The 26,918-nt window shown below is 42.2% G+C and overlaps 1 protein-coding gene across 4 annotated transcripts; it reads left to right on the top strand.

The window, feature by feature from the left end:
- On the top strand, positions 1–26,663 carry pax3b (paired box 3b). 4 transcript variants are annotated; one of them, XM_046390168.1, is made up of 9 exons: positions 1–509; positions 1,108–1,343; positions 1,557–1,686; positions 2,052–2,195; positions 15,859–16,058; positions 16,961–17,126; positions 17,604–17,818; positions 20,805–21,089; positions 24,590–26,663. In XM_046390168.1, the coding sequence occupies exons 1-9, from the start codon at positions 425–427 to the stop codon at positions 24,605–24,607; spliced, it is 1,479 nt and encodes a 492-aa protein (XP_046246124.1). In that variant the 5' UTR covers positions 1–424; the 3' UTR covers positions 24,608–26,663. The 4 variants fall into 4 exon arrangements, with proteins under 4 accessions (XP_046246124.1, XP_046246122.1, XP_046246126.1 ...); XM_046390166.1 differs by having other exon boundaries at positions 20,805–21,084; XM_046390170.1 differs by having other exon boundaries at positions 1,557–1,614.
- The last annotated feature ends 255 nt before the right edge of the window (positions 26,664–26,918 follow it).

Below are 26,918 nucleotides of genomic sequence, written 5' to 3' on the forward strand. Positions count from 1 at the left end.
TACTTTTGACGGTCTACTCTCACTTTGAACCGGTGTCAACAAACAACAACGACATTATTTTCGTCCTAAGCTGCACCGCTTTGGCAACTACATTTCCAAGAGCTTCAGCACTGGCGAATAAAATCGGAGAAACTGATAAACTAACTTTTATTAACCATCAAAAAAAAAAAAATCTGATTTTCTTCTTTTTTTTGTCGTCACATTTGACTCCTCAGAGGGTTGTAGCTGTGTCGGGACATTGGTGCTTACCCATAGCTCGGGTGAGGCTAACCCTAACCGAGGCTAACCGAGGCTAACCTTCCTGGAAGCTTCCTCACGTGCGTAAAGACGATTTCAACGACTCGTTCTCGCGGCACATTCGGTGTTGGAGCAACAGGCAGCCCGTTAGGAGGAGGTATCCGTAGTCACTGGGGTGGTGGAGGGTATGACTGCGTTGGCGGGGTCAATACCCAGGATGATGCGACCCACGCTGGCTCAGAACTACCCCCGCAGTGGTTTCCCTTTGGAAGGTAAAATATCACAATGTCGCCTAAAGGAATTGCTTACAACCTTGGATGTTGACGGGAGATATTTGGCTTTAAGCGCTAGTCAGTCAAAAGTCAAAGATGCTTTTATGTAGCCATAGACCTTTCACTGAGTCCTGTCCCGACCTCGGCTTAGAAACACAAAGTTTGTACAGTTACAGGACATAATAGTTTAAGCATACATGTTTCTTGACTGGTATGTGTTTTACAATATATTCATTGTTTTTCTCGCTACTTTGTCATCTTATTTTACTACTTTGCTAGCTTACTTTTATGCTCGCATTCTTAAGTATAATTTTAGCAGCTTTTAGCAAATTTCTTTGCAGGCTTTATGAATTAATGAGGATCTTGACATCTATAGTTTGTATTTGTTTCAGTCTAACAATTGTGCAACTTTGTAGCTGTAAGATACTAACATTTATTGTCAGCAGTTTTGGAGCCTTTAATTATAAAATCCTGTAGTGTATTTGGTTGCTTTTGAGATCAGTTAAAGCTTCACTCCTCTTCATGATGTTGTGTAGCCTGTAACGTCTTGCAGTCGATCAAATCGGTGACAAGTTCCTCTCATATTTTGATTAAATAGTGTCTACCCCGCTGGGTCAGGGCCGAGTGAACCAGCTCGGAGGAGTTTTCATAAATGGCAGACCTTTGCCTAACCACATTCGACATAAAATCGTGGAGATGGCCCACCACGGCATCAGGCCGTGCGTCATCTCCCGACAGCTCCGGGTCTCCCACGGCTGCGTGTCCAAAATCCTGTGCCGGTACCAGGAGACGGGCTCCATCAGACCCGGGGCCATCGGTGGCAGCAAACCAAAGGTATGGACCAGACAGAGCAGATGGCTCCTGCACCAACACTCGTAGAAATGTAGAATATATAAATCATGCTGATATAAAGTCGTGCATTGGATGCGTAATACTTGACAAAAAATATGAAGTAGATCATTTTTGTTATAACCAAACCATGTATGCATTGTGCCCCAAGGGACACAATAAAGTGAATAAACACTGCGACTCTTCTGACCTTTGAAGCAGGGAACGACGCCAGACGTAGAGAAGAGAATAGAAGAATACAAGCGGGAAAACCCGGGTATGTTTAGCTGGGAGATTCGGGATAAATTACTGAAGGATGGGATATGTGACCGCAACAACGTTCCTTCAGGTAAAAAAGGGCAGAAATGAATGAATTCACTCACTATTATTATTCTTATTGTTATTATTATTCCACATCTGGACTTTAGACTTCTTAGCTAAATTTTGCTTCAACCTCAACCCGTTTGTTTTTATGAAAAATTTGAAAACCTTTGCCCAGTAAACACATGTGACAAATCTATCGCCCCTTTCAGTTGTTTTTTTGTTTTTATTTTTACAGGATTTTGACAATCTTAATACTCTTATTTAATAAATAGTCTGTAATTTACCTATTTTAATGTACTTCCAGTTAATGCCTTGTGATTTTTTACATTTATGACTTTTTTTTATCTGTTGTTCTTTCTTTCATTTCCATTTCTGAACGAACTTTTACAGTGAGCTCCATCAGTCGCATCATGCGGAGTAAGTTCGGGGGAAAAGGCGATGAAGAGGAGGATGAAGATGAAATCGAGAAGAAAGAGTTGGAGGACAACGAGCGGAGGGCCAAACACAGCATTGAAGGGATCTTAGGAGACAGATGTGAGTGAGCTGCTGCAGTTATTATGGCTGATGGGGAAGAAAATAGCTGGCACGTAACTTTAGCTGTGGTTATCTTTTTCATATCAGTGACCCCACACACATTAGAGCCCACTGGAGTCCTGTTTGGTCAGATACAATCTCAGTGAGGCCACATGGGAAGATTTTCAATTTAATATTCAAATGTTAAAGTGTATATTTAAACTGTAGCTACTTTGGTAAATATTAGTATAGGCCAGTGAAAGTGAAAACATAACAGGCTATCCATTCACATATTCTCTAATCGGGATAGTTCCCGGTTAATTAAATTATAGAGGAACACAATCCTATTTTGCAGGGCAGCCTCCTCAAGAAATCTGTCAAACACTGGCCTTTTCTGTTCAACCTCCAACCTGTTGATTGCTTTTGAGCAGGGTGGAAAGGAGAATGGTTTTATTTAGTCGTATGAGCCTCCATGGGAAGTTTTAGCGTGCTGTAAAGTTGTTGGATGGGGGTGGAGAGTGCGTGTCGTCCTTTGTTAGGAATTCTTTATCGACCCTATACTCTCCGGCTAATGATTTTCCCATGAGGCCGTACCGTAAATCAAACAGCAGGTGATGGCTCTGTGCGGGAAACAGAGTGTGCAGTGTGTGTGTGTGTGTGTGTGTGTGTGTGTTCAGGGGTAGTTTAAAAGCAGTGTGGATGAATGACAATGTTGCAGCAAGTCTGCCTATTTGGGTGCGCATATTTCAAAAACTGTTTCTTGTGGATCAGTGAATCACACAGCGTTATAAACTCCCGCACTGTATTTAAGTGTCATGCCTTAATAAATCATGGGCTCGTAGTTCACGCCCGTCGCTTGGCAGGCTGTTTGTTTGTAGTCTGACTTACATTTAATGTAACAAATCAGTTTTTATTAGTGTTTCAAACGGCAGCGTCCGCTATAAAAAGTGACCATATGTACAAGCTACATTTAATGGAAAGGCCATATTTATTAAATGGAAATGATTTAGATGACTTAGATATTATGTAAAGTTAACTTTAAGCTGTTTTAGTTATTTTCTAGTGCCTTTAAACGTGACCGAATAGACTGATCTTTTACTAAATGTATTCCTATTAAAGAAAACATACGCTTCTTGTTAAAAAAGACCCGTTCAAAGACGAACATATTACAAAATCCAAGCTTATTTCATTTATTTTCGTGTGAAAACTGTAGACCATAAAGTGGCATCGGATGTGTTGCAGGCCAAGGAATGAAACATTTTTTTCTTAATTTCCCTCATTGCAGATTTACAGACGGTAGCCAAATTGGAGATTTGAGAGCGGTTCTTGGCGCATTGCTCCATAGTTACATTAGGTCTAATTAGCCTATTTCGAAAGTTATGCCTTTACTCTTTGTTTACATCATTAGAGTGGAAATTCGTCACGCGTTGCCACTTGTTAAATCTGGCACTTTTCTAAACTGTTACAACCTCCCTAATTGTGACGTCTTCTCTTGAAAAAAAAAAACGAAAGAAAGAAAGAAATGCAACAGTCATCTAGCTGGTGAGTGTGTTTCTTAGTAGAAACCAAACCATGCTTGAAATGTGTTTGTTATTACTTACTTTACTACAAGCTGAAATATTTTTATTTTCACTCTGGAAAATATAATTATAGCCCACTTTTCAGTTTGGGTTATGCTAATCCCGAGGACAAGCGCCACAAGTGATAGATGTGACAGTTCATTCTCAGTCTTAAATTTAAAGCTGGCGTAACTAAAATTTAGAAATGCCAATTAAATATTCCACCTTTCAACGTTAAGCTGAGCTATCAGTCCACCACTTCTAGCACCAGACACTGAACGGTCCCCAAAATGAGCTGTTCAAACACGTGTTCCTTTCTTTTTCAACTCTTTAAAACAGTTAAAACAGCCCACCACTTCCCCGTGAGCACTTTCGTCGTCTCCGCATCAGTAAAGTAGGGGAGGACAGATAAAGGACTCTAGTCTGAGGAGACAAAATGTCCCCCAGATGAGTTGATCAAACATTTGCTCAACGGTTTCCAACTCCTCACAAAGACACGCCTCGCGCGCACAACGGGACGCTCAGGGATGAACTTGGGAGACAAAGGCGCAAGAGTCTATTTGAGGCTCACGCTTGGGCTGCGCGCGGACAAAAGGCCAGCTTGGAAACAGCTTTGGCCACTGCTAAAGAAGAAGGCAACCTGTTTATAATTCAGGCGGAGAAAAAGAAAGGGAGAGGAGAGCTTCTCCACAGAAAAGCCCGACAAAACACACTATGAGGCCGCAATGAAGGATGAATTATTCAGGGAGGCTCCGGCACAGTTTAGAGGGCCCCGTTCACCGAGAGAAAATGGCCGTTTTCACCTACAAAATGTTTCCTTTTTGGGGTCGGCTAAAGAAGCCGACTGCCATTCAGAGCGACAATTGAGGCCTCTGAAATCCACTCACGTATTGCCCAAGGATGCGTTCGTGCCCCCAAAGCCTGCGTGCTCGCGGTTGTGTACGTGTGCGCGCACAAATACGCACGAAACGCTCCCCCTCGATTTAATATATGGCGTTTTTAAAGTAACGAAACATGGGAAGCCACAGGCGTGTGCGCTGATAACGGAGCATCTCTCCCGAGAACACTACTGCATGCGTGTCAGAGAGGAAAAGAAAGCAGAAAACGTTTTAAGTCACCCATAGAAACTATAGACCCTCGCGGGGGATTTTAACTAACTTATACGTACATTTTGCAGAGTTTATTTGGTGTTTAGGACGTCTTTGAATAACTTCGTCTTTGTCCTGTGGCATCTGTAAATCTCAGCGCTTTAAAACAGAAAAGATAACATTATCGGATCCAGTAGCTTTTTCTTGTTTTGAAGCCTATTGCTGTGTGTGTGTGCGTGCATGTGTGTGTGTCATAATATCCAGACTGTAATTGGTCAACAAAACAAAGTGGCCTTCCCCGCCTTGAAGGATGGTGCTTATTATACAGAGACGAGTGCAGCCTGAAAACACATGATCTATTATTGATTCTTTGATGAGTCCCGGCCTTGCCCCCACGAACATTAATAATGTCCTCTAAATGATGTCGATGTTGTGCTATGTCACATTTAATGACGGAGGGAGTGTATTAAAGAGTGTTTTTGGTGAATGGGGACCAATGTTCTCCCCGGAGAGCCCCGGTCTGGCCCGGAGCGCAGCTTCACAATGGGGGCCCCGGCCACCCGTCCGTGCGCAGCAGAGGCGCACAACTCCGAAAACTCAGCACCCCCCCGCTCCTCCCCCCTCTTCACCACTTGCTCCTCAAATCTCTTCAAGCAGATTAAATCGACTCTTTTATTTCATCTCACTTTCATCTGGAGAGCAACACCGCCCCTCTCCCTCTGTTTCCTACTCTTTCACTGTGTGTCTCTCAGCCTGCGGCGCGCAGCTCGTTTCTCATCTGGGCTGCATCCTCTGGACCGCACAAAGGAAAGTCAGTCCTCTTCCATAAAGTTTCTAATTAAGTTTTTTATGAACCATTTGCTGTTTGGCTATCAGTATGTTTTGTGACAATTTCAAAAGACCAAGCCTAAAAATGGATTGCAGTGACTACATTTGATTAGTGGCAAAGCCTGTTTTTAAATTTTACTTACATTTTATCAAGTTGATGATCACCTTTATTTTTAGACTTATGACACTGCCTGCTTTGGAGCAAAACATATTTGTTGTAACTTTTCAATACAAGAAATCTTGAGTTAATTTATATTATCAGCATTAAAATAACACAATAACCTTTATACCTTAGCATTTGAATAACAGAACATACAAACCAAAACCTTAAGCTATTTTTCAATTTCCTGTTGGCTGTTTTTCTGATTAGTAGTTATTTTCTTTAATGATCTAGAATTATAGCATTAGTGTTTAGTTGTAGGGTTAACAGTTTTGCTCAATTAATTAAATATGGAGTAATAATAATCAAAATGTAATCTGAAGGTTTATCTTTTGACATTTTTTTTTCAAAATGCCTTTGCAATAAGGAACGAAATTCATACCCAAAAATCCCCACACCCTCTCCATTTTCTGTCAAAGCTTTAGATATATTTGGCAGTAACACTGGCCCTCCAGGCCTGTTGCTGGGCTGTACCAAACTCCTAGCGTCATAGTAATTAACCCTGGAGACAAAGTTAATGATTAAAACAGTCACGCTGTCCCCGCCTCCTCCCTCCTCCTGCTTCACATTTTCACAGTGTATCTTTTAGAGACCTTACTTCGTTAGGTGAAATTAGCCAGATAATACAGAGGAGCCTTGTTGAGGGCCGATACATTTCCATTTAGGCCAGCCGTGTGTTCGCACACACGCATACACAGACACACACACATTCCACTCTGCAATGCAAACAGTCAAAGGGATAACTTTATTTGGTGAAAGGGGATCCTGGAAAGGGCTAATTGAATAAGCCCGGGATCTTTGAAAAACCCCTACCATGGTGAGCGCAGTCATCATGTCATAATTAGGTTTATTGAGGCGCATTCCTTCAATCTGCCTCCATTCCCCCGGGCTCATTGTATCCATGGCCCAGGCCAATGGCTGGGGGACAAAAGGGAACCTTGAGCAGACAATACATGAAAGAGCCATAAAGATTTAGCTGGCTTTGTCACAGAAACGGAGTAGGACTTTGTTTGTGTAAATAATGCGAGTGAATGAAGAACTTGGGTTTCTCTGCCACTCGGGGTGAAGGATGGCGTGCTGCAAATGTGATATGTGGGCACATACTGGATCGGTGCCAGGATGGAGGAGAGGAGAAGGAAAGGACTGAGGGAAGATGAATGATGGGAAGAGGGGAGACAGCAGAGGTGGAAGCAGAGAATGAATTGAGAGCACACAAGGTGAAGTGTGAGTATGTGAGTAGTGTTATGATAGTACTTGAGCAGAGAGACTTTTCACATTTTAGTACACTGGCTGTTTGGAGTTAATAAAATAGTTCATAACAATAAAACCAGTGTATACTCATACTGTGAAGTAGATAAAAACATTTTTCTATTTTTATTTCTTTTAGGTGAAATCTATAATTTTGATATTAAACAAACAATCAGTATGCTCAGTTGCACAGTTTTCCTTGTTTTCTCACTTACAGTGCTTTGATATATGGCAAACTTAACAATAGATAATAAAAACATGTTTTTCAACAAGCAAAATAACTATTTAAAATACTAAGATTTTCATCTGAACAAATTCAGTAAGTTGTAATGCTAAAACCATCAATCGGTTAATTAATTAATTAATCAACAGAAAAATAACAGGAGTTGTTTTTAAATAGATTATTCATTCAGGTCATGTTTGAAGCTAAACAAAGTGCGCTCACTTATCTGGTTTTAGCTCCTCCAGTGTGAGAATTTGGTGCTTTTATCTGTTAATAACTTTTGGACTTGTGGTAGGACAAATAAAAACAGATGACAACACCCAGGGCTTCTTAATAGGATTCTTTTAGAAGAATAATCAGCGGGTTAATTGTTGATGACAATAATCGTTGGTGTAGCCCTGATGAGTTGCCAGTTTCTGGTTCCATCTCATCAAATCTGACAGAGACAGAACCAATAAGATCTTATAATAGCTATTGGCCATTACTAGCCTGAGCCAAGTGTCTGGTGAAGAGGGCTCTGTCTGTCCATTAAAAGAATGAATGTGTCAGTCAGTGAGTCCCTGGGCATGAGGGCAAAAGGGGGCACGAGGGCCAAGTGGCGAGCACCAAATCACTCTCCTCTACCCTCGGGCTCTCTCCGTCTCTCTGTCCCTCTCTGCCCGTCCTGCACTCCTCCCTCTCTCGTGAGTTTTTTCTAATAAGCCCATGCATGATGAGTATTCAAGCATGAAAACATAGTTATCTGCAAATGAATGGCTGCTCTATGCTTCATTAAAGCCTCCTTTTCCTTTCACACTCTTATTGTGACCCTCTGATATCAATTCAAAGGGCAATTAATGAATGCACACCAACTTTGAAGTCAGGGTGATTTTGGAGAGGGAGGGGGCTTATTCGTGTGTGTGTGTGTACGTGCATGTGTGTCTAAGGGGGAGAGGGCAGGGGGTATATGGGGTATTCCCCCTTCAAGACCCGCTGTAGCGCCCCAGCCTTCACCCGTGATGGACTAGCCACATTGAGCTGAGAGTGAGTGAGCCCCAAAGACGGTTTGAAGGGAGTGAAAGAGTGAAAAGGCCCAGCGAAGGTCAAGTAGAATGGCTTGCTTTAGAATAAGGCCCCTCTTTATCTGCTGCAAGTATGCACTATAGGCACAACAGCTGGGGGGAAGCGGGGGGTGGGGGGTGTTTTTTAATGTGCATTAGTATGTTTGTGTGTGTTTCTGTGAAAGTTAGGAAGAATGTGTGTGTTTTCCTCTCATGCATCTGTCTGTGTGTTTGTGAGCATGGTTGTTTTTAATGTGTATCTACGTGTATGTGTGTGTGTGTGTGTGTGTGTGTATGTGTGTATGTGTGTGTGTGCTGGGGTTAGGGTTGAGTGTCAAAGTTTGCAGAGGCTAGTGAATGCACCATCTATGCTGCTGATAGGGGACAGGCAGCTGTCAATCACCTGACTGACGAAGCCTGACTTTCATTCAGCGCTTTGTTAACTAATTAGCCCTGAAGCTTTTGTGTCGGGTCGAAAAAGAGGCTTAAAATGTGTGTTTATGTTGTAGTCATGCCATGTGGGAGTATCTTTTGTAATAACCCATGTGCACCCCCCCCAAACTGGAGGCTTAAGCTAAAAAAATGCAGGGTTTGATAAAAATAATGAATTCTGTTTTTTGTTATTTAGAATGAATGTAGCACTCTGTAGAGCTTGATTACTGGTATTTCCTTGTTCAAATAAGGATATACTGCCAAACCAGGAGTTCCTTAGTAATATTTACCATCTGAACATTGAGGTGAAAAGTAGGAAACTCAGATCTAGCCTTGCCCATATAACATGAATGCAGTATTATACAGCACCTTACTGCTATTTTGTTTGTGTATAAGAACTTGCATTTTTGCATTGAACTTAAGAAATGAAATTGCACAACAGGAAAAGAGAGGAGAAGAAAAAGTGTGAGCTGGCAAGAGCTTTGAGCCCAAATATTAATGAAATGACCAAATTTGTTAGCTGACCAACTCAGTTGCCTCCCAACCAGGCTGAATAGGTGATAGCCAAGTTGTAATGTTACCAGCCAGGATAATGTCAGTGAAGGAGGCACCACCACCTGTAAGAAAGGGAATGTTGTTAGTAACAGTGGAGATGCTCTCTGTGTGTTTATGTAGGAGAGAGAGAGAGAGAGAGAGAGAGCATGCACATGGGTTGATATGACTGAGGCAGATCTGGGGAGGGCCTTTTCACTGGACCTTTTCAGCAGCTTAGGCGGTTCTGTGGATGGGACTGCATGCAGCTACAGTTGTGTGTGCTTCTTCTGGTCTCTCTTTGTGTTGTTGCTGATAGGCTTATATATTTCTATTTATGTATTTTGAAAAATCTGTGTATTTGTTCATAAGGAAGATTAATAGCATCTGTAGCCAGAAGATGTAGCCTGACAACAGAATTAACAGAGATGAAACTGTCAAACATCTTCTTTGTCAACGGCGAAAACTGAGAATGACAGCTAACCCACTAAGAGCTCACCTTCTTGTCAGACTTCAACCACATCCCCACTGACTGGAGTTATGAGTCATAGTCAGAGTTAAAAGACGGAGAAGAACTGCAGGGTCACTGGGGAGCGGAGGGTCACTCTCCCCCACTGCTACACAGGAAACAAGGTTAGAAACACATTTAGCTACAAGTGACAGGTAACTGTTTCCTCATACCCCTCCACATCCTCAACAACTTCCATAATTCTTTTCTGGAAGTATCAGGCTCCTTCATACCCTTTGTCATGTGATTTTTTTGTAGTATAACAAGGTTGTGATTGATAACATCATTGCTCACATGTTTTTAGTAATCTCAGTCCCATCCACACGCACACAGAGTGGGCTCTGGCACGCTCTCATTTACTGGGCAGCTGTGAAGGTTTAAACTCCTCTTTAGCAAATCAAGTGAGCTGTACATATATATACACACACACACACACACACACACACACACACAGACACACACACACACACACACACAGGCTGACACACCATCTTTTTCTTAACCCAGCAGAAAGAGTCACAGATGGGTCCATAAGCTGTCAGTAAAGCCATTATCCGGCCCAGCATCTGCCTGTCTTGACTTCTATATACTGTTTAATGCAGTCGGCTAGTCACTTAGTCCCCTGGCTCCTGAATAGGAGCAGCATGGCGGGCCCGCCCAAATAAATGCTGCGTTTGTCTCCTCTGCCTTTTGTTTTGTGTTTTGCGGGAGGGGTAGGTGGAGAGGCTCAGTTTACCCTCACTATTAACCAAAGCCCCAGAAGAGTTACTATGATGTCCGAAGAGGGGTGTAAATAGTCCACATATGGTCAGTCAATTCCCCCAAGTCCCAAAATCCAAGTTTGACACATCCCCTTTCACTCCCTCTCTATCTGTCTCCCACTCACACATGCATGCATGCTCAATGCGTACTGTCTCATGTCTCAGTGGACATATTTAAGCCTTTGTGTCCCCATCCGACTGCCCCCCCACCCCTCCTGAAAAAAATCAGCAATGCCAAAGTCCTTCCAACAGTCTGTTTCAGCTAAATCCTCTATTCTCCTCCTCCTTCTCCTCCTCGTTTTTCTCTGCCCTGGGATGGCGTTGCATGGTGGGATCCATTTTGGGCTTTCTTGGCTCCGGAGAGGTTGTTTTGGCTTGGAGTCCCATGCCCTGTGTGCCTCTCAGGGTTTCAGTTTGGTTAAATTAAACAGTTTTCTTTTCTCCTCTAACCCCATCCACCCACCCCCTCCAACTGCTCCTCTCTTATTTTGCGGCTTAATGCTCCTCGGCTCCTGGGCAGTCTCGCCGAGGCTGCTTTGCCTTCTCCTACTCCGATAATTTTACCCTTTTAAGGTTCACATTTTCTCATATTTCGATGAAACTGACAAGAGCCAGTACCCCCACCCCACCCCCCTTTAGGCTGAGGTGGAGCAAAAGTATACAGAGAGAAGTGAAGTGTTTACAGGGGCTATAAATACAGCGTTTTAAGATATAGCATATGTATATGGGCAGGAAGCGATATGACGGTTAGAGTGGATAATTTGATTGGCTAAGGCTATTTGACGGTGCCAAATTGATGTGATAAGATCTTGGGGATAGCGAGGTGATGACGGCAAACAGGGCACTCTGAAACCACAGGTTTACAAGGTTGGAAAAGATCCGGGGAGCAGAGGCAAGGTTTCAGCCTCTTCTCTCCCCATCTACTCTTCTCACTCTTTAGCTGTATATACATATTGTGATGCTGCTGTATTTCATTATTATAATGATCGTTTTTGTAAAGTGTTGTGTGTGTGTATGTATGTGTGTGTGTTTATTGGCGCTTGACCACAGACATGTGACCAAGGGGGAGTACTAGTAATGAAAGTGGAGACGCCTCAGGGCTGACAAGCTCGATTAACGTAGCCTTAAAATGCATGTAGAATCAGGGGGAGCCCAGTGCTTTGGACATGTGTGTACAAGGTCATGTGCTTGGAGCGCAGCAGTGAGTGTGTGTGTTTTCGAGCTCCTGAGCCAAGCTGTGGGGAGTAGTGAGCTTCAGGGGTGATTGGGTGGCTGCCCTCTGTCTTGGCACAAGTTTGCCACCAAAAGAAACACCCTCTCTGCCTCACGTGCTACCCCATGAATCTTCATCACCTGCCAGTTTCATTTGCATTACATTATATTTTAAAATTTGTGGTTGGTGCTGAATGTGATGCATGGAGCAGAAGGACAGATTTCTTTTAGGTTTTTATTTTGCAAATTCTTCAGCAAACACACAAAAAAGCAAACAGGTTGTGACCGATTTTGTTGGATTATATGGCATTTGAAACAAATTGTTATACTGAAAACACATAATTCCCTAATTAGTGAATTCAAAATTTAAAGATTCTGGATCCTTTTCATATTTATATTGTATTTCATATAATTAAGATTTTTTTTGTTTTTGTTATTTTCTACCATATAATCACTGTCATATACTGTCAGTTTAACTGATTTTCACCCAGATTTTATATAAACATGGATGCAATTGAAGTCAGTTTCCGCTGGAACTTTACACTGGACAGGACACAGCATCATTGTGGAAAATGATTTCATGACAAATAAAGAAAACACAAATTTCACCCTTTAACCATTCATTTTGAATTATGCTGGACAAGGCACGAACACACATGTTGGTGGGTTTTTGATATTTAGTCTTGTAGTATATATCATTTGGAGCTATAATGGTGCAGAAAAGAAAGGATTTTAATCATTAAAGGGAGTAAAGTATAGGGAGAAAATGGGGGAAATCACTGGGAGGCATATACTTTCCTTAAACTGCCTCAACTAGTGTCCACGTAATGAATGTACCATGCCACTACCAACAATAACAACAAAAACCAACACAGATGCCCAGACAGACTATCCCCATGGGTACATTTACATCGGCTGCAACAGTCCCTGTTGCCCCTCTCCTCTGCCCTTCTCACCCCCTCAGGTGCTCTTACAGTTCCCTCTGGAAGAAGGGGGTAGTTTTTGGGGGGAAGGGCTAGAATGCCCCTGGCTGTGGTCCCCCCCCCACCCCCCACCCCCCAAGCCCTCTGCGAAGCCTCTTTATGTCCCCCCCTTCAGCTCCCCCGTGGGGCAGGTGACAGCCCTCTGCTGTGAAGGGCCGAGGGAGCCATGACGGATTCCACAGATGGAGCGTGGAAATCGCCGGCAAAGACCTCAGCTCTGTAGAGCAACAAAGAACCCGAGAGTCACAGAGAGAAATATGGGTGGAAAAGAGAGAGATGGGGAGAAGGGAGACAAAGAGAGGCTGCAAGAGAGGGAGGAGAGTGTAGTGCTTGTTTAAGGAGGGTGCCGGGCTGCAGCGCAAAGAGTGTTTGTTTGGGCGAGTTAAGGGTTTGCAAATGTTTGAAGTGAAAAATGTGCAAGTCTGATGTTTTCTCCATAGTTTTTTAAACATTCTGGTTTTATCACACAGTGTTCTACCTGTCCACTGCATGATGTTCAGTGCGGTACAGTTGCTGGCTTTACACTGTTATGTTGCACTAAATCAGCGTCCCCACAGACAGTGTTATCATGTCATCCATCGTCTTATCTTGTTGCATCTTCGTATCGATTGAAGTAGCAATCCGATGAAATGAAGCCAAACAAATGAACCCGCTTGAGCCCTCTGTAAAGGATCTGACTGTATCACAACTAGGCTCTGGAGACTTCAGAGGTGCCACTCTGTCGCTTCTTTTGAAAAGTTCTCGAAACCCCGGTAGCAGTCATAACTGATAGGTAATTCCAAAGTGATTAAGGATTTTCCCGGCCGCCTCAGCTTTCCCAGGGCCCAAATCCCTGTGAAATGCTGAGGAACGTGCAGGCTGCTAAAGTCGGGGGGGAGTGAAAAAGCATTCCTAGTGGCCCTCCTCCATGCAGGAACTCGAGGGGGAGGCTACAAAAGGCCTCATCTCTTGTTTTTCAGCCATCCTGTCCAAAACTCTAGAGCCCCACACTCCACACCCCAAATTCCTTCCCCACCATCTACAGCATGAGTCCTGTAACCCCCTCCTAGTCACATAAAATGTCCGTGAGTTCATTTTAAAATTGGAAAAGGTGTTTGTCACCATGTTAAAGAAAAAAAAATTGCAAAATAGTTGATAGAAACTTGTAACACAGTGCCCATTTTGCACCAAGTTGAGGAGATGCACACCCTTAATGCTGTAGTCTATCACTCCTATTAAAATGATTAAGTCACACACAGCTTGATAAAGAGATTGCAATTTTTGGGTGCAAAAATATATTCAGCCGAGGCTTAAGGCAATGTCTCTATTTCTCTCACTGCTCCTTTGAAAATATTTTACTTATTGCCTCCCTCATGCTTGAATGTTTCTTTACCAATTTGCTCCTAATGCATGTTAAGTTGACTCCCACTGCTATTGGTGCTGCAAGGAGAAAATCGCCAAAAGGGGAGAGAGGATCAGTTTCACATGAGGGGCCCTGAGCTATTTGGATTCTCTTGTATTTTATTGTTGCTTCTGAGGGGGAACTAATACAGTGTTGCACACAAAACTTCCCCTATGCTGAGGGGGAATTAATTAAGTGTAACACAAAAAGTGGGCGCATTGGCCTCGGTGAACTTAGAAGGGAGCCAATGGAGTGTTTGAAGTAGTGCGTTAAAACCCAAGCTGCTGGCTTATAGAACATAGTTCACAATAGAATTAATACTGATCTGAGACAGAGATGAAAAGTAGAAATACAAAAGCTGTCAGGACCCATAATATCACGGCAGCTCAGTCAGGCTGAAGTTCACACTTTATGACAAGTCAAAAATAATTTTTTTTAACGATGTTGATTCAGTTAGTACTGAAAGATGATGAAAGATTCACTAATCATTAATTGACTGATTTTGATAAAATGCCATGATGTCATTTACAAAGCAAAATATTCTGTGTGTGCAGCTTCTCAAGTGTGAGGTTTTGCTGAGTTCTCTGAGAGCTCTTCAGTTTGATCAGAAAAAACAAGCTGTTTGAAGATGTCACCTTGGACCTTTGAAATTTTTTGGGCATTTTCATGATAAACGATTCATCTTTTTTTTAGAATAAAAATTGTGGCTAATTGATTAGATGATTAAATTCAGTATCATTTCAACTCATTAGTTTTAATTACCTTTCACCTTGAAGGTTTATTGTGTGTGTGTGTGTGTGTGTGTGTGTGTGTGTGAAGGAGAGAGAGAGTGACACAACAGCAGTCCCATCATGGGTCAGTGATCTTAGGTCAGAATGTTATCAGCTTGACACCAACCTTTATAATTACTTGGCCTCTAGAGACTTCAAAATTGATCTGAGTTGTGACATTTTCTGTGTATCATTCTAAACTGGCACTGAACACATTTTTCTGCTTCATTTCGATCCCCATACTCACTAAGATATCTGATTGCACATACATAGCTGTTAAGGAGATCTGAAATGTGTTCATACTTGCAAAGAGACCAAGAGGGTGGATACGTAGACTCATCAGTTTGTCCTTCATCCAGGAAACCACTCCTGGCCATGCAGGCCACTATCCCCAGATACACGCATACGCACACAGAAACACACGCACACTGAAAGAATGGCCCCTAGATCCAAATTAGTCTTTTGTGTGGCTTTTAGTCCACCGGTCCCCCTGTGGTGCTCTGGGAATCTTGTCTAGTGGGATTATTACTTAGGCTCAGAATATTCCTTCTGAATGGAGGTCTGTTTGGCCACAACCCCCCCCCCCCCAAAAAAAACAAAAAACAAACAAAAAAAACAGAAAACAGCCATCCTCTTTAAGTGCTCATGAAAACTTTAACAAGTGAAAACAGCAAGAAGCAAATCAGTTGACATTTTGTTGTTCTGATGAATAGTGATGTTACAGTCCCACACTTAAAGCACCTTGAGGTGTTGGTCTATAACATCAGCATGTTTGCTCTCCAACAAAGTTTCAAAGGTCAGGTGGTCACTAAAAGAGTTTTACAGCTGCTGTGAAGCTGAATGTGTATCTGGGTGGGTCACCGGGGGCAAACTGAAATAATTTCTTTTGCCTGATTAAACATCTGATATTGGGAGAAAAACCTATCCTGACCGTTTTGTTATTTTTCTGCATTTGAACAGCGAGTCACTCAGATGAGGGCTCGGACGTGGAGTCAGAGCCTGATCTGCCGCTTAAGAGGAAACAGCGGCGCAGTCGGACCACCTTCACAGCAGAGCAGCTGGAGGAGCTGGAGAGGGCCTTCGAAAGGACTCACTACCCAGACATCTACACCAGGGAGGAACTCGCTCAGAGGGCCAAACTCACCGAGGCCAGGGTTCAGGTACGGATATGGCACATAAACATGCTGTATACCCACTGTCAATTTGTACAAGTGTCAGCTTTTTATGAACCGAGGAGAGAGATGGAAGCAGAATTTAGCCTGTTAAACGCAGGAATTCATACGATGGATTTCATAAGCTTAAGGCTTGTAAATTTTGCCCTCCCTGGAAGCATGAAATCCTTTAACAGAAGTTAAAACATAAAAATGTTTATAAGAGACACTCTGCTCACACACTCACTTCTGTCTGACCTAACACATCAACATGCACTTGATGACCTGTCCTTTCTATGACCATCTCACTCACTCACACATATATTAGGACATATAAACGCAGTGTTTTTTTAGCTTTCTAATAATTGCTGATCCCTGTGTGCTCCATACAATAGCACAAACACACACACAGACACAGACACACTTTTCATCCTTGCTCCCAGGGGCCCAATCTGGATTTTCGTATTTCTGATCTGGAATTCTCCTCCATAGGCTCCATATGGGAAGTGTGAGCAGGCCCAGCATGAGTCTCGTCCATATGGACACGGCATGTCACTAACACACCCCAGCCACGATACCCACCCCCTCCACACAAACACACACACCTACACACACACACACATACATACATACACACTCAACATTTTTTCTCACATTGTCTTCACAATCTGATTGAACTGGGAGCAAAGTGCTTATTTTTGTGTGTGAAAATGTGTGTATGGAGAGTGGTGGTTAATGTGGCTACCTTTCAAACAATTGTAATGTCTTATGTTAGTTGTTCTCAATAGCTACAGTTTCTTTAATTACCCTTTTACGGATAAAACTGTCTGATAATGCAAAAGAATATAACTTTAGTCTAAAAAACACATAGCACATGCTTTGATCGAATGTCATCATCTTTGTCCTTCTAGGTTTGGTTCAGCAACAGGCGGGCGAGGTGGAGGAAGCAAGCAGGAGCCAACCAACTGATGGCATTTAATCACCTGATCCCAGGGGGTTTCCCTTCTTCAGCCATGTCCAGCATCCCCCCCTACCAGCTCTCTGAGAGCACCTACCCTCCCTCATCTATAGCACAAGGTAACAGATGAGACAGAGTGATTGACAGCTGGAGAAACCTCAGTGGCAGATCATTATTCACTAGTAATAATTATATGAGCATATGATTGTTACTGATACAGATAAACCTTTTTGGGTGGTGGGATGAAAGAAAGTTTTTTTTTGTTTTTATATTGATGATATCACATTTTTCGTTTGGTAGTGCAGAAGAGATATAACCATTCTAAAATTCTAAAAATGCTACAAAACATTCATCTGTCTCATGGTGTTTTCATCTTGAGGCTACTAGCCTTACTTTAGATAATTAACATTTTATTCATAGTATTAATGTATATTTAATTTCTGATCTTGGGTCCAGCAGCCCTGCCAAAGTGAAAATTCGGTATAGCAATAAGTTTCAGTTGCACTTTCAGTGATGCCAGTAGCTAAGTTGTTAGGTTCTGCAGCTTTTAACTGACATTTAAAGTGGTTGAACTTTTTCTGCGATGCCTTCTGTAGTGTCGGAGCCCCCCAGCACGCTGCATCGGCCCCAGCCACTCCCTCCCTCCTCGGGCCACCAGTCCTCCGGTGGTGGAGGGCAGGGGGAAGGAGGCTCTCCATACTGCCTCGCCTCTGGACGCCACTCCTTCTCAGGCTATTCAGATAGCTTTGTGAGCCCCGGAGGACCAGCCAATCCCATGAACCCAGCCATAGGGAACGGGCTCTCTCCACAGGTGAGAATACATCCTGAAACGTGTGTATTTGAGCTGCTCAAAGTCAGACATGCAGCTCAGTCAATTAAACAATTGAATAAATAACAAAACGGCAGGCTGCGCTGCTAGTGAGATGAGATAACTCCACATGCATCGATAACATTGAAGAGGAAATGATTTCATAGAAACAATCCTAAATTTCTTCATTCTTAAACACAGGTATTTCAACTGACAAGTTTGTGTCTTTTACAGTGTATTAACAGCAAACAAACAAACTTGCGTGTTTGACCCCGTCAAGCCTTCAGAGACTTAAGATAGTTTTACTTGCATGAATAATACCTTCAACGTACCACACCAGAGCTGCTGGGCAGAATTCAATTTGAACATGATTTCAAAGAGTTGAACGCGGTCAAGAGACATATGATTTACCCTGTCAGACACACTACTTCAAGAGCTTTAAAAAGTCAAACACTCTTTTCAAGTAATATTTCACTCTGCTCTGCTGTGGAACACATAAATGCCCTGATTCATCCACTTGTCTTCTATACGCCATAAACTGTACGCTCTACACTCATACTCCTCTGCAGTACTGCAGGATGGGTCACTCACTGTTGGAGGAGAAAAGTAAGATGACTCTGGAAGGACACAGGACAACTGAATGTGTGACAAATTAGAAGTGAAAAGACAATTACAGCCAATTATCCAGGCATGAAGTCCCAAGGTCTCTACACCTAGACAGAGGGTACAGCAGAGGAGACAGAGGAGTTAGAGGCCCTAACAGGCAGAAAATGAGATTTCAGCCTGGCGCAGTCTGACTCCTCAGAGAACAGGCCACAGCAATGTGAAGACACTTACACCAATACACACGTGCTCTCAGGTCCACATAATTATGTGGATACATATATACACACACACACACACACACACACGGTGTAGATAATTGATCAACTGCATGACATTTTGAGGATCTGTTAAGGATTTTGCAACATCTTTTACACAAATATTACACGACATGCTTGAGCAGCATGGCTAAGTCAACTTTTCAACCTTCTGCTTAGATCGGAAGATTGATTAGTGCATTTTTTTTATTGTTTTAAATACTACAACAATTCAGAGAATTGGAGGGATTAATTTTTTTTTCCATTTTGTTGGGTTTGGGGCAATAATCTGCCCTTAAGCCTTTACCTTGACACTCAGTTTAATACATGCTTTCAGACATACAGAGATATGGTACTGCTTGTATAAAATATGAACAAACTCTCCTTTGCAAACAATATCATGCAGATAGACAGACAGACACAGCATCCTCACAGTCACATATATGTGCACAAATACTGCTACACACTCCATGCTACACTATAGCCTCTAGGGAAGCTTTTTGTGATTGCATTCTTAAAATGTTTGCTTCAGCATTCTTCCATGCGAAAGCAAAGGTTTTCATTTATTTGTATATGTTTCGTACAGCGGGGAAGGAATGTCCTGTCTCAGATGTTTCCCTCCATCCTGACATTCTTCCCCGCAAACTCCTGGACACTCTGATTTAGGCCGCTGGCAACGGCAGCTTTCCGATACAAAACCAGAGCCAGTCAGCAGCCGTGTTGTGAGGGAGGGAGAGGGAGGGATGATGGATAGGAGTTTGGTTAAAAAGATAAAGACAACAGCACAAGCACAAAAGTTACAAAACTAAAATCCATCGAAGTATATATCCATGTTCCACGTGGTTTATTTAAGCCAAAGTGTATCCTTACTTTATTCAAACCAAACCCTCCAAGCACAGGTTAATTTTTTAGGAAAATGTTACTGGGCCTGAGAGGAAACACAACTCCCCTCTCCAAATCAACATGGACTCCTCCATTCACCTCCCCTACTTGGGAAATGATTTAAGCAGGACCATGTGTGTGTGTGGATGTAGAATAATATGTCACTTAGAGGGCCAAGAGGACCCATAGAATAGTGTACCTGCTTCTTATTAGGACAAGCGGAGGAGCCTTGAGGTCTCTGCTCTGTTGAGAAAGAGGTGGGATATGATACATTTAGAGGTAGCAGGTTCAGTTAGAGTTACTTACATAAGTGATAAAGCCAGTCTCAGTCTCTTATTAACGGTTTACTGAGCACTTTGATGATGGACAGGTAAATCTAGCAAGCGTTGGTGGAGGGGAGGGGGCAGATCGTGGCATCAAGTCTGTTTTGAAACCAGTTGAAACACTTTGCCCCACGGCTCTTTTCCGTCCTTTTCTGGCCAAGGAATATTCCCCCAAATTTGATTATCTGGTCGCTAATAAAGACCAGGTCAAGAGCAAACACATTTCTCAAACTGCAAATCTATTCTGAGGGTGAACAGAGCTGAGCTCACACAGACCTTTCCTTTGTGTTATCTTTGTCGGCATATCTCTCTCAGAGATAAGTTGTTATCGTGTGCCATGGGTTTTTGGAGCAGTGTCAAAAAGGAATTTTAGAATAAGTGGAGCCGTGGATCTGAGACAAATTGCTTAATTCTTCCTTTCTGGTGCTATCTCTGTCTGGGATGGGCTTGCTGGGAGCCTTTTGATGTCCGCGACATGGGGATTTCCTGCGTGCGTCTGAGTGTGTATATTTGTCTCGGTCTTTTTGTAAATACATATTACACACACTCCTGTGCTTGTATGCTAAAAGTAAGAGATATTTAATGAATTACAAATCCATGTCTGAAACTAAACATACAACAGAAAACACGTCTTCCACATGTGATCACACCACATGATTTGTAAAAAATATGTCGCTTTTATTGTCTGCAAGGAATTTGAACAATTCCTGTAATTTAAAAAAATTGAAAATTGAAGTGTGAAATTTAGCTTGTTTTTCGTAATTCCACCGATGATGTTTGCATGAGCAAACAGACTGAAGGTACTGCAAAATACAACAAATTCTACCACCGAAGGAGGCATTCACAGTGCTCTGACAGAATCCAAAATACACTCCAAAACCTTAACGTTCAGTTCTTTCTGCTTATTTCTTTTCTTCTAATCAGGTGATGGGTCTGCTCAACCCTGGTGGTGTGCCACATCAGCCCCAAAGCGACTACGCCATCTCCCCTCTGACTGGTGGCCTTGAGCCCCCTGCAGGTATGGCGGCCAGCTGCAGCCAGCGCATGGATCACATCAAGGGCCTGGAGGGACTCACCAGTGTCCCCTCCATGTCGGCTCTGCCCTCCCTGCCCAGCTCCCAGTCCTACTGCACCCCCTCCTACAGCTCATCGGGCTACACCGTCGACCATGTGGCGTCCTACCAGTACGGCCAGTACGGACAAAGTAAGGTCAATAGATTTCACCTTTTTATTCTCACCTTTTACTTCCACACCCAGGACTGCATGAACAAATTCAAACAAATACCATCTGTAATAATAATAGTGTTTGCTAACACATTTGCCCATTTGTTACATAAAAACTATGAGGAGCTTTAGAGAGCAGTTGATAAAAAGCTTGTTGTCGGGTATCCTTGTCCTTACACGAAGACTTGAATCGTACAGATATCAAAGGGCTGATTAGTGTCATGTATGGATAAAGTATTTCTGTCAGAGTAGATTTACAGTCTGAATTTTAGGGGATTGAAACTGAGGTCAGATAAATCAAGATTTTATCTGGTCTCACTGTTTTTTTTCCCATTATGATAGTTCATGCAAGATTTGTTTGAACAAACTTACGCTACTTCTGGGTTAGGAGCAGAAACAGAGGAGCAGAAACAGAGGAAGATGGATTTAGAAACTGTATAAATTTGAGAGTCATTCTGCAATAAATATGACAAAATTGAAAAAAATTATATTTTTTTAAAATACATTAGGTTTGTTTTTTTGTGACCACAAAACAACAAACCCAATGTGTTGTTTTTTTAATGTGTAACCATAAGCAATTCTTTGTCCAGTTTTCCAGTGCAAGCTGCTGACTGGTTTTATGGTGGCCTTTCACTTATTTTCAGTCTTAAAATGAAAACATCTGAACCAAGTCAGCCGATACAGTGTATGATTAGCGGGCATTCTGGTAGACTGGTGGTTTAAGACACATAACTTGTAACCTCAAATTCCTCGCTATGAAACCAGAAATGAAAAAAAAAAAAAACACATAAAAAAAAACAAAACACAGTTATGCATGCAGCAGTCAACACACAGGTTGTGCAGTACAAAACGGCTAACATTTTATTTAGGTCAAGTCATGCAGTCTCAAGTGTCGGGGTTAATTGTGCAGATCTGACTCCATCTATGAAGCGACCAGCCCAGCACTCATGCTGAAATCTGTGGTTAGGTGCACTGGAGAGTCAGCTGCCATCAGGGTAAAGTGTAGCCCTCCTCAGACCATTTGCTCTCACAGAATACCTGCCTATCCAGCAGCGAGAGGCTCTTTTCACTTCACATTACTGTTACTTTAAGGGTTAAAATCAACTTCAAACAAATCTGCGTTGAATTTTGATAGGCAGCGTCGTTTTCTGTCACAGTGTGATTACAGCGGCCGCCGTTTCCAATTTTGGTCTACAGGGGGTTGACCAATCAGGTTCATCCACTGACCTTGTGGCAACCCCGAGACAACCAGGCCCTTCAAAGAGCGTGGCTACGGTCCAACGAGACTGACTGCATGTAGCCCTGTGAGGTATCAAATGAATATCTGACTTAATATCCGAGAGCTGCAAATGTCTAATGAAATATCTCGGTCAAATATCTCAAAGTGAACAGAATAAAGAATTGGGACGACGCACATGAAAAACCTCAAGCATGTGGCACGGTACTTGTACACGCGCACTCAAGCTGAAAGGCAGCCACCAGGACAGCACACACACTCACATACACCTCCATAGCATTACGAGCCCGAGCAGCCCATCTTGATGTGATTAATCAGTGCGACTGGATAGCTGGTGTGCGGTTGGATTTGGAGCTGTAGAGGAAAGGTCCTTTCTGGGGGTGGACGGATCCTAATAGCCTCTGGCAGGGCGGCTATTAGAAACAGGTGCTAGGACTGAGGTCAGCTGGGGAAGCAGCGTTGAATGGGTCTGCTCCACGTTCCAGTGTAAGAGACTAGGCCACAGCGCTGCACATTTTGACAACACGTAGCTCTCAGTGGACTGCCTCACGGAAACTACAGTGGTGATCCGTGAAACACTTGTTTGTTTTTATTTAGGTAATATCTCAGTTGCTAAGCAGGCAGTGTGGTGGTGTTTTTGCCCAGCACGTTGTGGATCCTACCTGCCCAACCAATACCATAGAGTCTTTATCTTTGGATCTTCTGCTGACAAAGTCCCTGCCTGGTTAGTCACAATGCTAGTTGAAGTTTGCACTACCTACTCTTTGAGAACTTGGAAACATCAAACACATCACTTTCTATGATGAGCAAGAGCAAAGATTCGTGCGTTTTTTTTTTTAAATGATAGCTTGTCATGACCTGGAGCCATCTTTAACCGCTCCAAAATCACATTAATGGTTCATGACTTCTCCTAATTGCACATAACCATGACATGGAGCAATGACCCATTTCATATGTCTAGTACAGAAAATGCACATATGTGTTTTGGGTCTCCAGACTCAAGTTGTAAAACCTGGTTAAGCAGATTTTCATCTCCTTTGTATCTGAGGTTGGTGACTGTACTTACACAGCACTACTTCTCCATAATCCCCACTCAGTCTATTTTATTTTCTCTGTACCTCTATGTGAGGCAGTCTTTCCTCTCCACTGTCACCATGTGCTTGCTCATTGGGGAACGTTGGGTCTCTGTATGTTAAAGACTATATTGACAAGTATGATCTTGATCTGCTCTGTTTGGAAACTATCATGAGATAACTTTGATCGTAATTGAACTAAGTACATTCACTCACACACTGTACTTAAGTTCCCAGAGAAAACCCATGCAGGAAAACTCAGCACAGAAGGGCCCAGACTGAGATTCGAACCTGGAACTACTGTGGCGACAGCTAATGCTAACCAGCGCACCACTGTGCTGCCTAAATATAATTCAATAAATTAATACATTTTAACTAATAAATTATAATGCTGGATTATGCATTATGCAACACAGTGCTCAATAAAGTAGCACAAATTAGCTCCACTCACAACAGCCTTGTCTCAATAATGCATCAATAACTGCAATCCAGTGATAATATGTCTATTATTCTGAAAAGGTCCATTCTCTATATATTAGTGCTTTTACTTTTGGTGAAAATATTAATAAGTGAAGCACATGTACTTACATAATTTTAAAAGACTTTTAACAAAGTGTTTTTATGCTGGGGTATATAAATGTCACATTGTTGGTAGTTTTTGCAGTTGTTGTTGTTTTTTTATTATTATTTTTACATAAATAATTGTAGGGTCGGGAACCAACGGAGTATAGAGGCTAATCAGTGCATTGAAATAAAAATTATCGAAGTTTTTTTTTTTTTTTTTTTTTGGAGATTTGTTTAACAGCTTGATTTCAGTATTTTTATTAATTTATTTTTTTTAAAAAAACTTTTATATCAGACATCACACTATGGATGTAAGATTGTTACAGTTTCCATTTTCCCTGTAATTCTGAGTATGTGAAATCCATAAGTTGTATTTATCTGAGGCATCCTCACACTTGTGCTCTCCCAACTCCCTCTGTTGACCTTACACCCCAACCCACTGTTAGCACATGCTATGCTAACAATAGCCATATGTTAGTGGAATGGTGCACTGAAACAGATGCCCAAAATTTATTGTGGCCATATATCTCTTTTATCATCTTTCCACTTTATTTATTCTAAATCTTTTTTCACTGGTAATAATTTAACTGTTTCATCCTTTTTTTTTACAGGTGCCCTTCCTTATCTGAGGCCTGAGATCACCTGATTATGAGCTTCAGACTACACAGAGGGATATTTGTGTGTACAGCGATGGAAATCTTTTAATATCTGGACCAAAACTTTGTTTCCACTTACCAGGACATATTCTCTACTGCAGGACATTATGTTATTCATTCTTGGTGGAGAAAAGAACAGAAAAAAAGAAGGGACCATACAATGGAATATCTGACCAAAAACTGTGAGTGACCGAACACTGCTGCATCAGTATTGTAGACGACCAACAGAGATGTCAGCTCTTAGTATGGTCAGCTCAGTGAAGTTTTGACCATCTACAGTGTTGTGTAGAGACGCTTTCTGCAATCCAGTGACCAAACACCATCTGTGGCCTCTGCCTGCGGCGTCTTCGTGAGGACAGCAAACCCAGATCCATCGTCACAGAATACCAGCCTTTGAGCTGATGCTTGAAGAAGCATGTTTACATTTTTTTAGGGCCACATGAGTACATATGAAATTCCATGTATCTCCAAATTAATCCCCAAGTTGTATCTGCTGAAAGGGGAAAAGAAAAGGGCTTTGTTGATTTTATTGCATTTATTTGAGATCTGTGCATCCCACACATGGAGAGAAATTCCAGAGACAGAGAAAACAAACGTGAGCAAACGATTCTGTGGGTTTTATTGTATCAGAAACTCTAATGTACACCACAGCTGTACTGCAGAGAGAGTTCATTCAAACATTTCTCCTCCCCCCATCCCCCTCTGTTTCTCCCCCTCTCTTCTCTCCCCTTTCTGTCTTACTCCTTCTGTCTCATTGATGTTTTGGACGGTGAGGCCTTTTGTAGTTTTAAAGAGGAACTTGGAGGAGGTCAGGGGGTGACTTTAGGGAAAGTGACAGATGAGAGAGCAGTAGAGCAGGGCGGTGGAGAAGTGGCTTTAAAGGGGGTGGGGGGGATAGGCAAGATCGATCACAGGGTTAAAAATCCCTTTAAAGATCCTCTCCTGGCGAGAAAAAGCCACCAGGTCACAAGTCACGACGAGAGACACTTGAGAAACCGAAAGACCGAGAGAGAGTTTAGACTAAAGACAGCCATTCTCCCAGCTGACCAGAAGTGCAATATCATGTATCTGTCAACCTCAACCATTATATAGAATCAAAAAATCAAACGTGCCTCTTAAAGTCTGACGGTACACTTTGAATTCATTCTCTGGATCTGGTTTGGGATTTTGCAAAGGAACAAGACGTATGCCTTTGACGGCTTTTGAATCCATTGAAACATTGTTAATATTACTGTAATAGTACCAGATTTGTAAGGACTCGAGGGAAAGCCAATGTAAACAGAAAATCACCAGGAATGACAAAGCCAAAACTGTATTTTAGTTTATTGTGTTGCTTTTTTGTTTCCATTTTGCATACACAGGAAATATTGATTAGATCTGTAACACATTCCAGACATATTTATTGTCACATAACAGTGTGTCAACAGCATCACTGTACAACGTCCCACAATGTACAAGCGAGCGACAACAATTAATCTATCAGACCGCGGCTCAGACTAACAGAGTGCCTGCAGAAGCACTCGTGTTTTGTACTTCTTTCTGTGTTAGAATGAACCAATCCTTTCATTGTTTTGATATATTTTTTGTATTAATGGACAAAGCGATATGACATAATGTCATGTGTACAAGCGCATTATCACTACTATTTATAATAAAATAAAAGCTCTGAAAATAGCAGCTGTTTTTTTTCATTCTTTATTCAGCTGATGGTAATTACTAAATGGAGTCTTTGTATTTATTTTTGCCACAACTTGTGGAAAAATAGAGCGAGCGACTGTGATTCACTCTATAGAGGAACACAAATGCACTAAGAGACAAATATGTACTTTTGAAGGCGCTCATGTGAACCCTCCAACCAAAATAGGCCCGGTCAAATGGGGATCACCAGACATTAGATTTGACACTGAACACAACAGGCTTTCTCACGGATGGCTGTAAATGCTCAGACATCTGCATTGGTGTGTATTAATACCCCTGCTGGCCCTTGCTACTGCAACAAACTGACTTTTGTTTAGCAACCTCTCGGATGGAGAGAACAAGCCTTAAAGCGTTTTGGACAAACAACACACCCAGCCCCTCTAAAAATCTCTGCAACCCATCCACTTGGCTTACATACACAGGGACCACTCTGTGTGTGTGTGTGTGTGTGTGTGCGTCACATGCATTCATACATTATATTCATGTTCACATGTAGTGTTGTTTCTGTGTGTGTGTGTGTGTTCATGCAGCCTGAGGGTATCACGCCTAATTATAACATTCTTCTGATTAATCGTGTCTGCTCGCA

Source organism: Scatophagus argus, chromosome 5 (assembly GCF_020382885.2).
Source record: "Scatophagus argus isolate fScaArg1 chromosome 5, fScaArg1.pri, whole genome shotgun sequence".
In the NCBI taxonomy this organism is placed as follows: domain Eukaryota; kingdom Metazoa; phylum Chordata; class Actinopteri; family Scatophagidae; genus Scatophagus; species Scatophagus argus.

Bases quoted from the DNA above. Each gene is read 5' to 3' on its own strand.
- pax3b (XM_046390166.1), top strand. From the start codon at position 425: ATGACTGCGTTGGCGGGGTCAATACCCAGGATGATGCGACCCACGCTG. The intron at 2,196-15,858 runs GTGAGTGAGCTG...GCATTTGAACAG, and splicing joins AGGGATCTTAGGAGACAGAT to CGAGTCACTCAGATGAGGGC. The intron at 17,819-20,804 runs GTGAGAATACAT...TCTTCTAATCAG, and splicing joins GGAACGGGCTCTCTCCACAG to GTGATGGGTCTGCTCAACCC.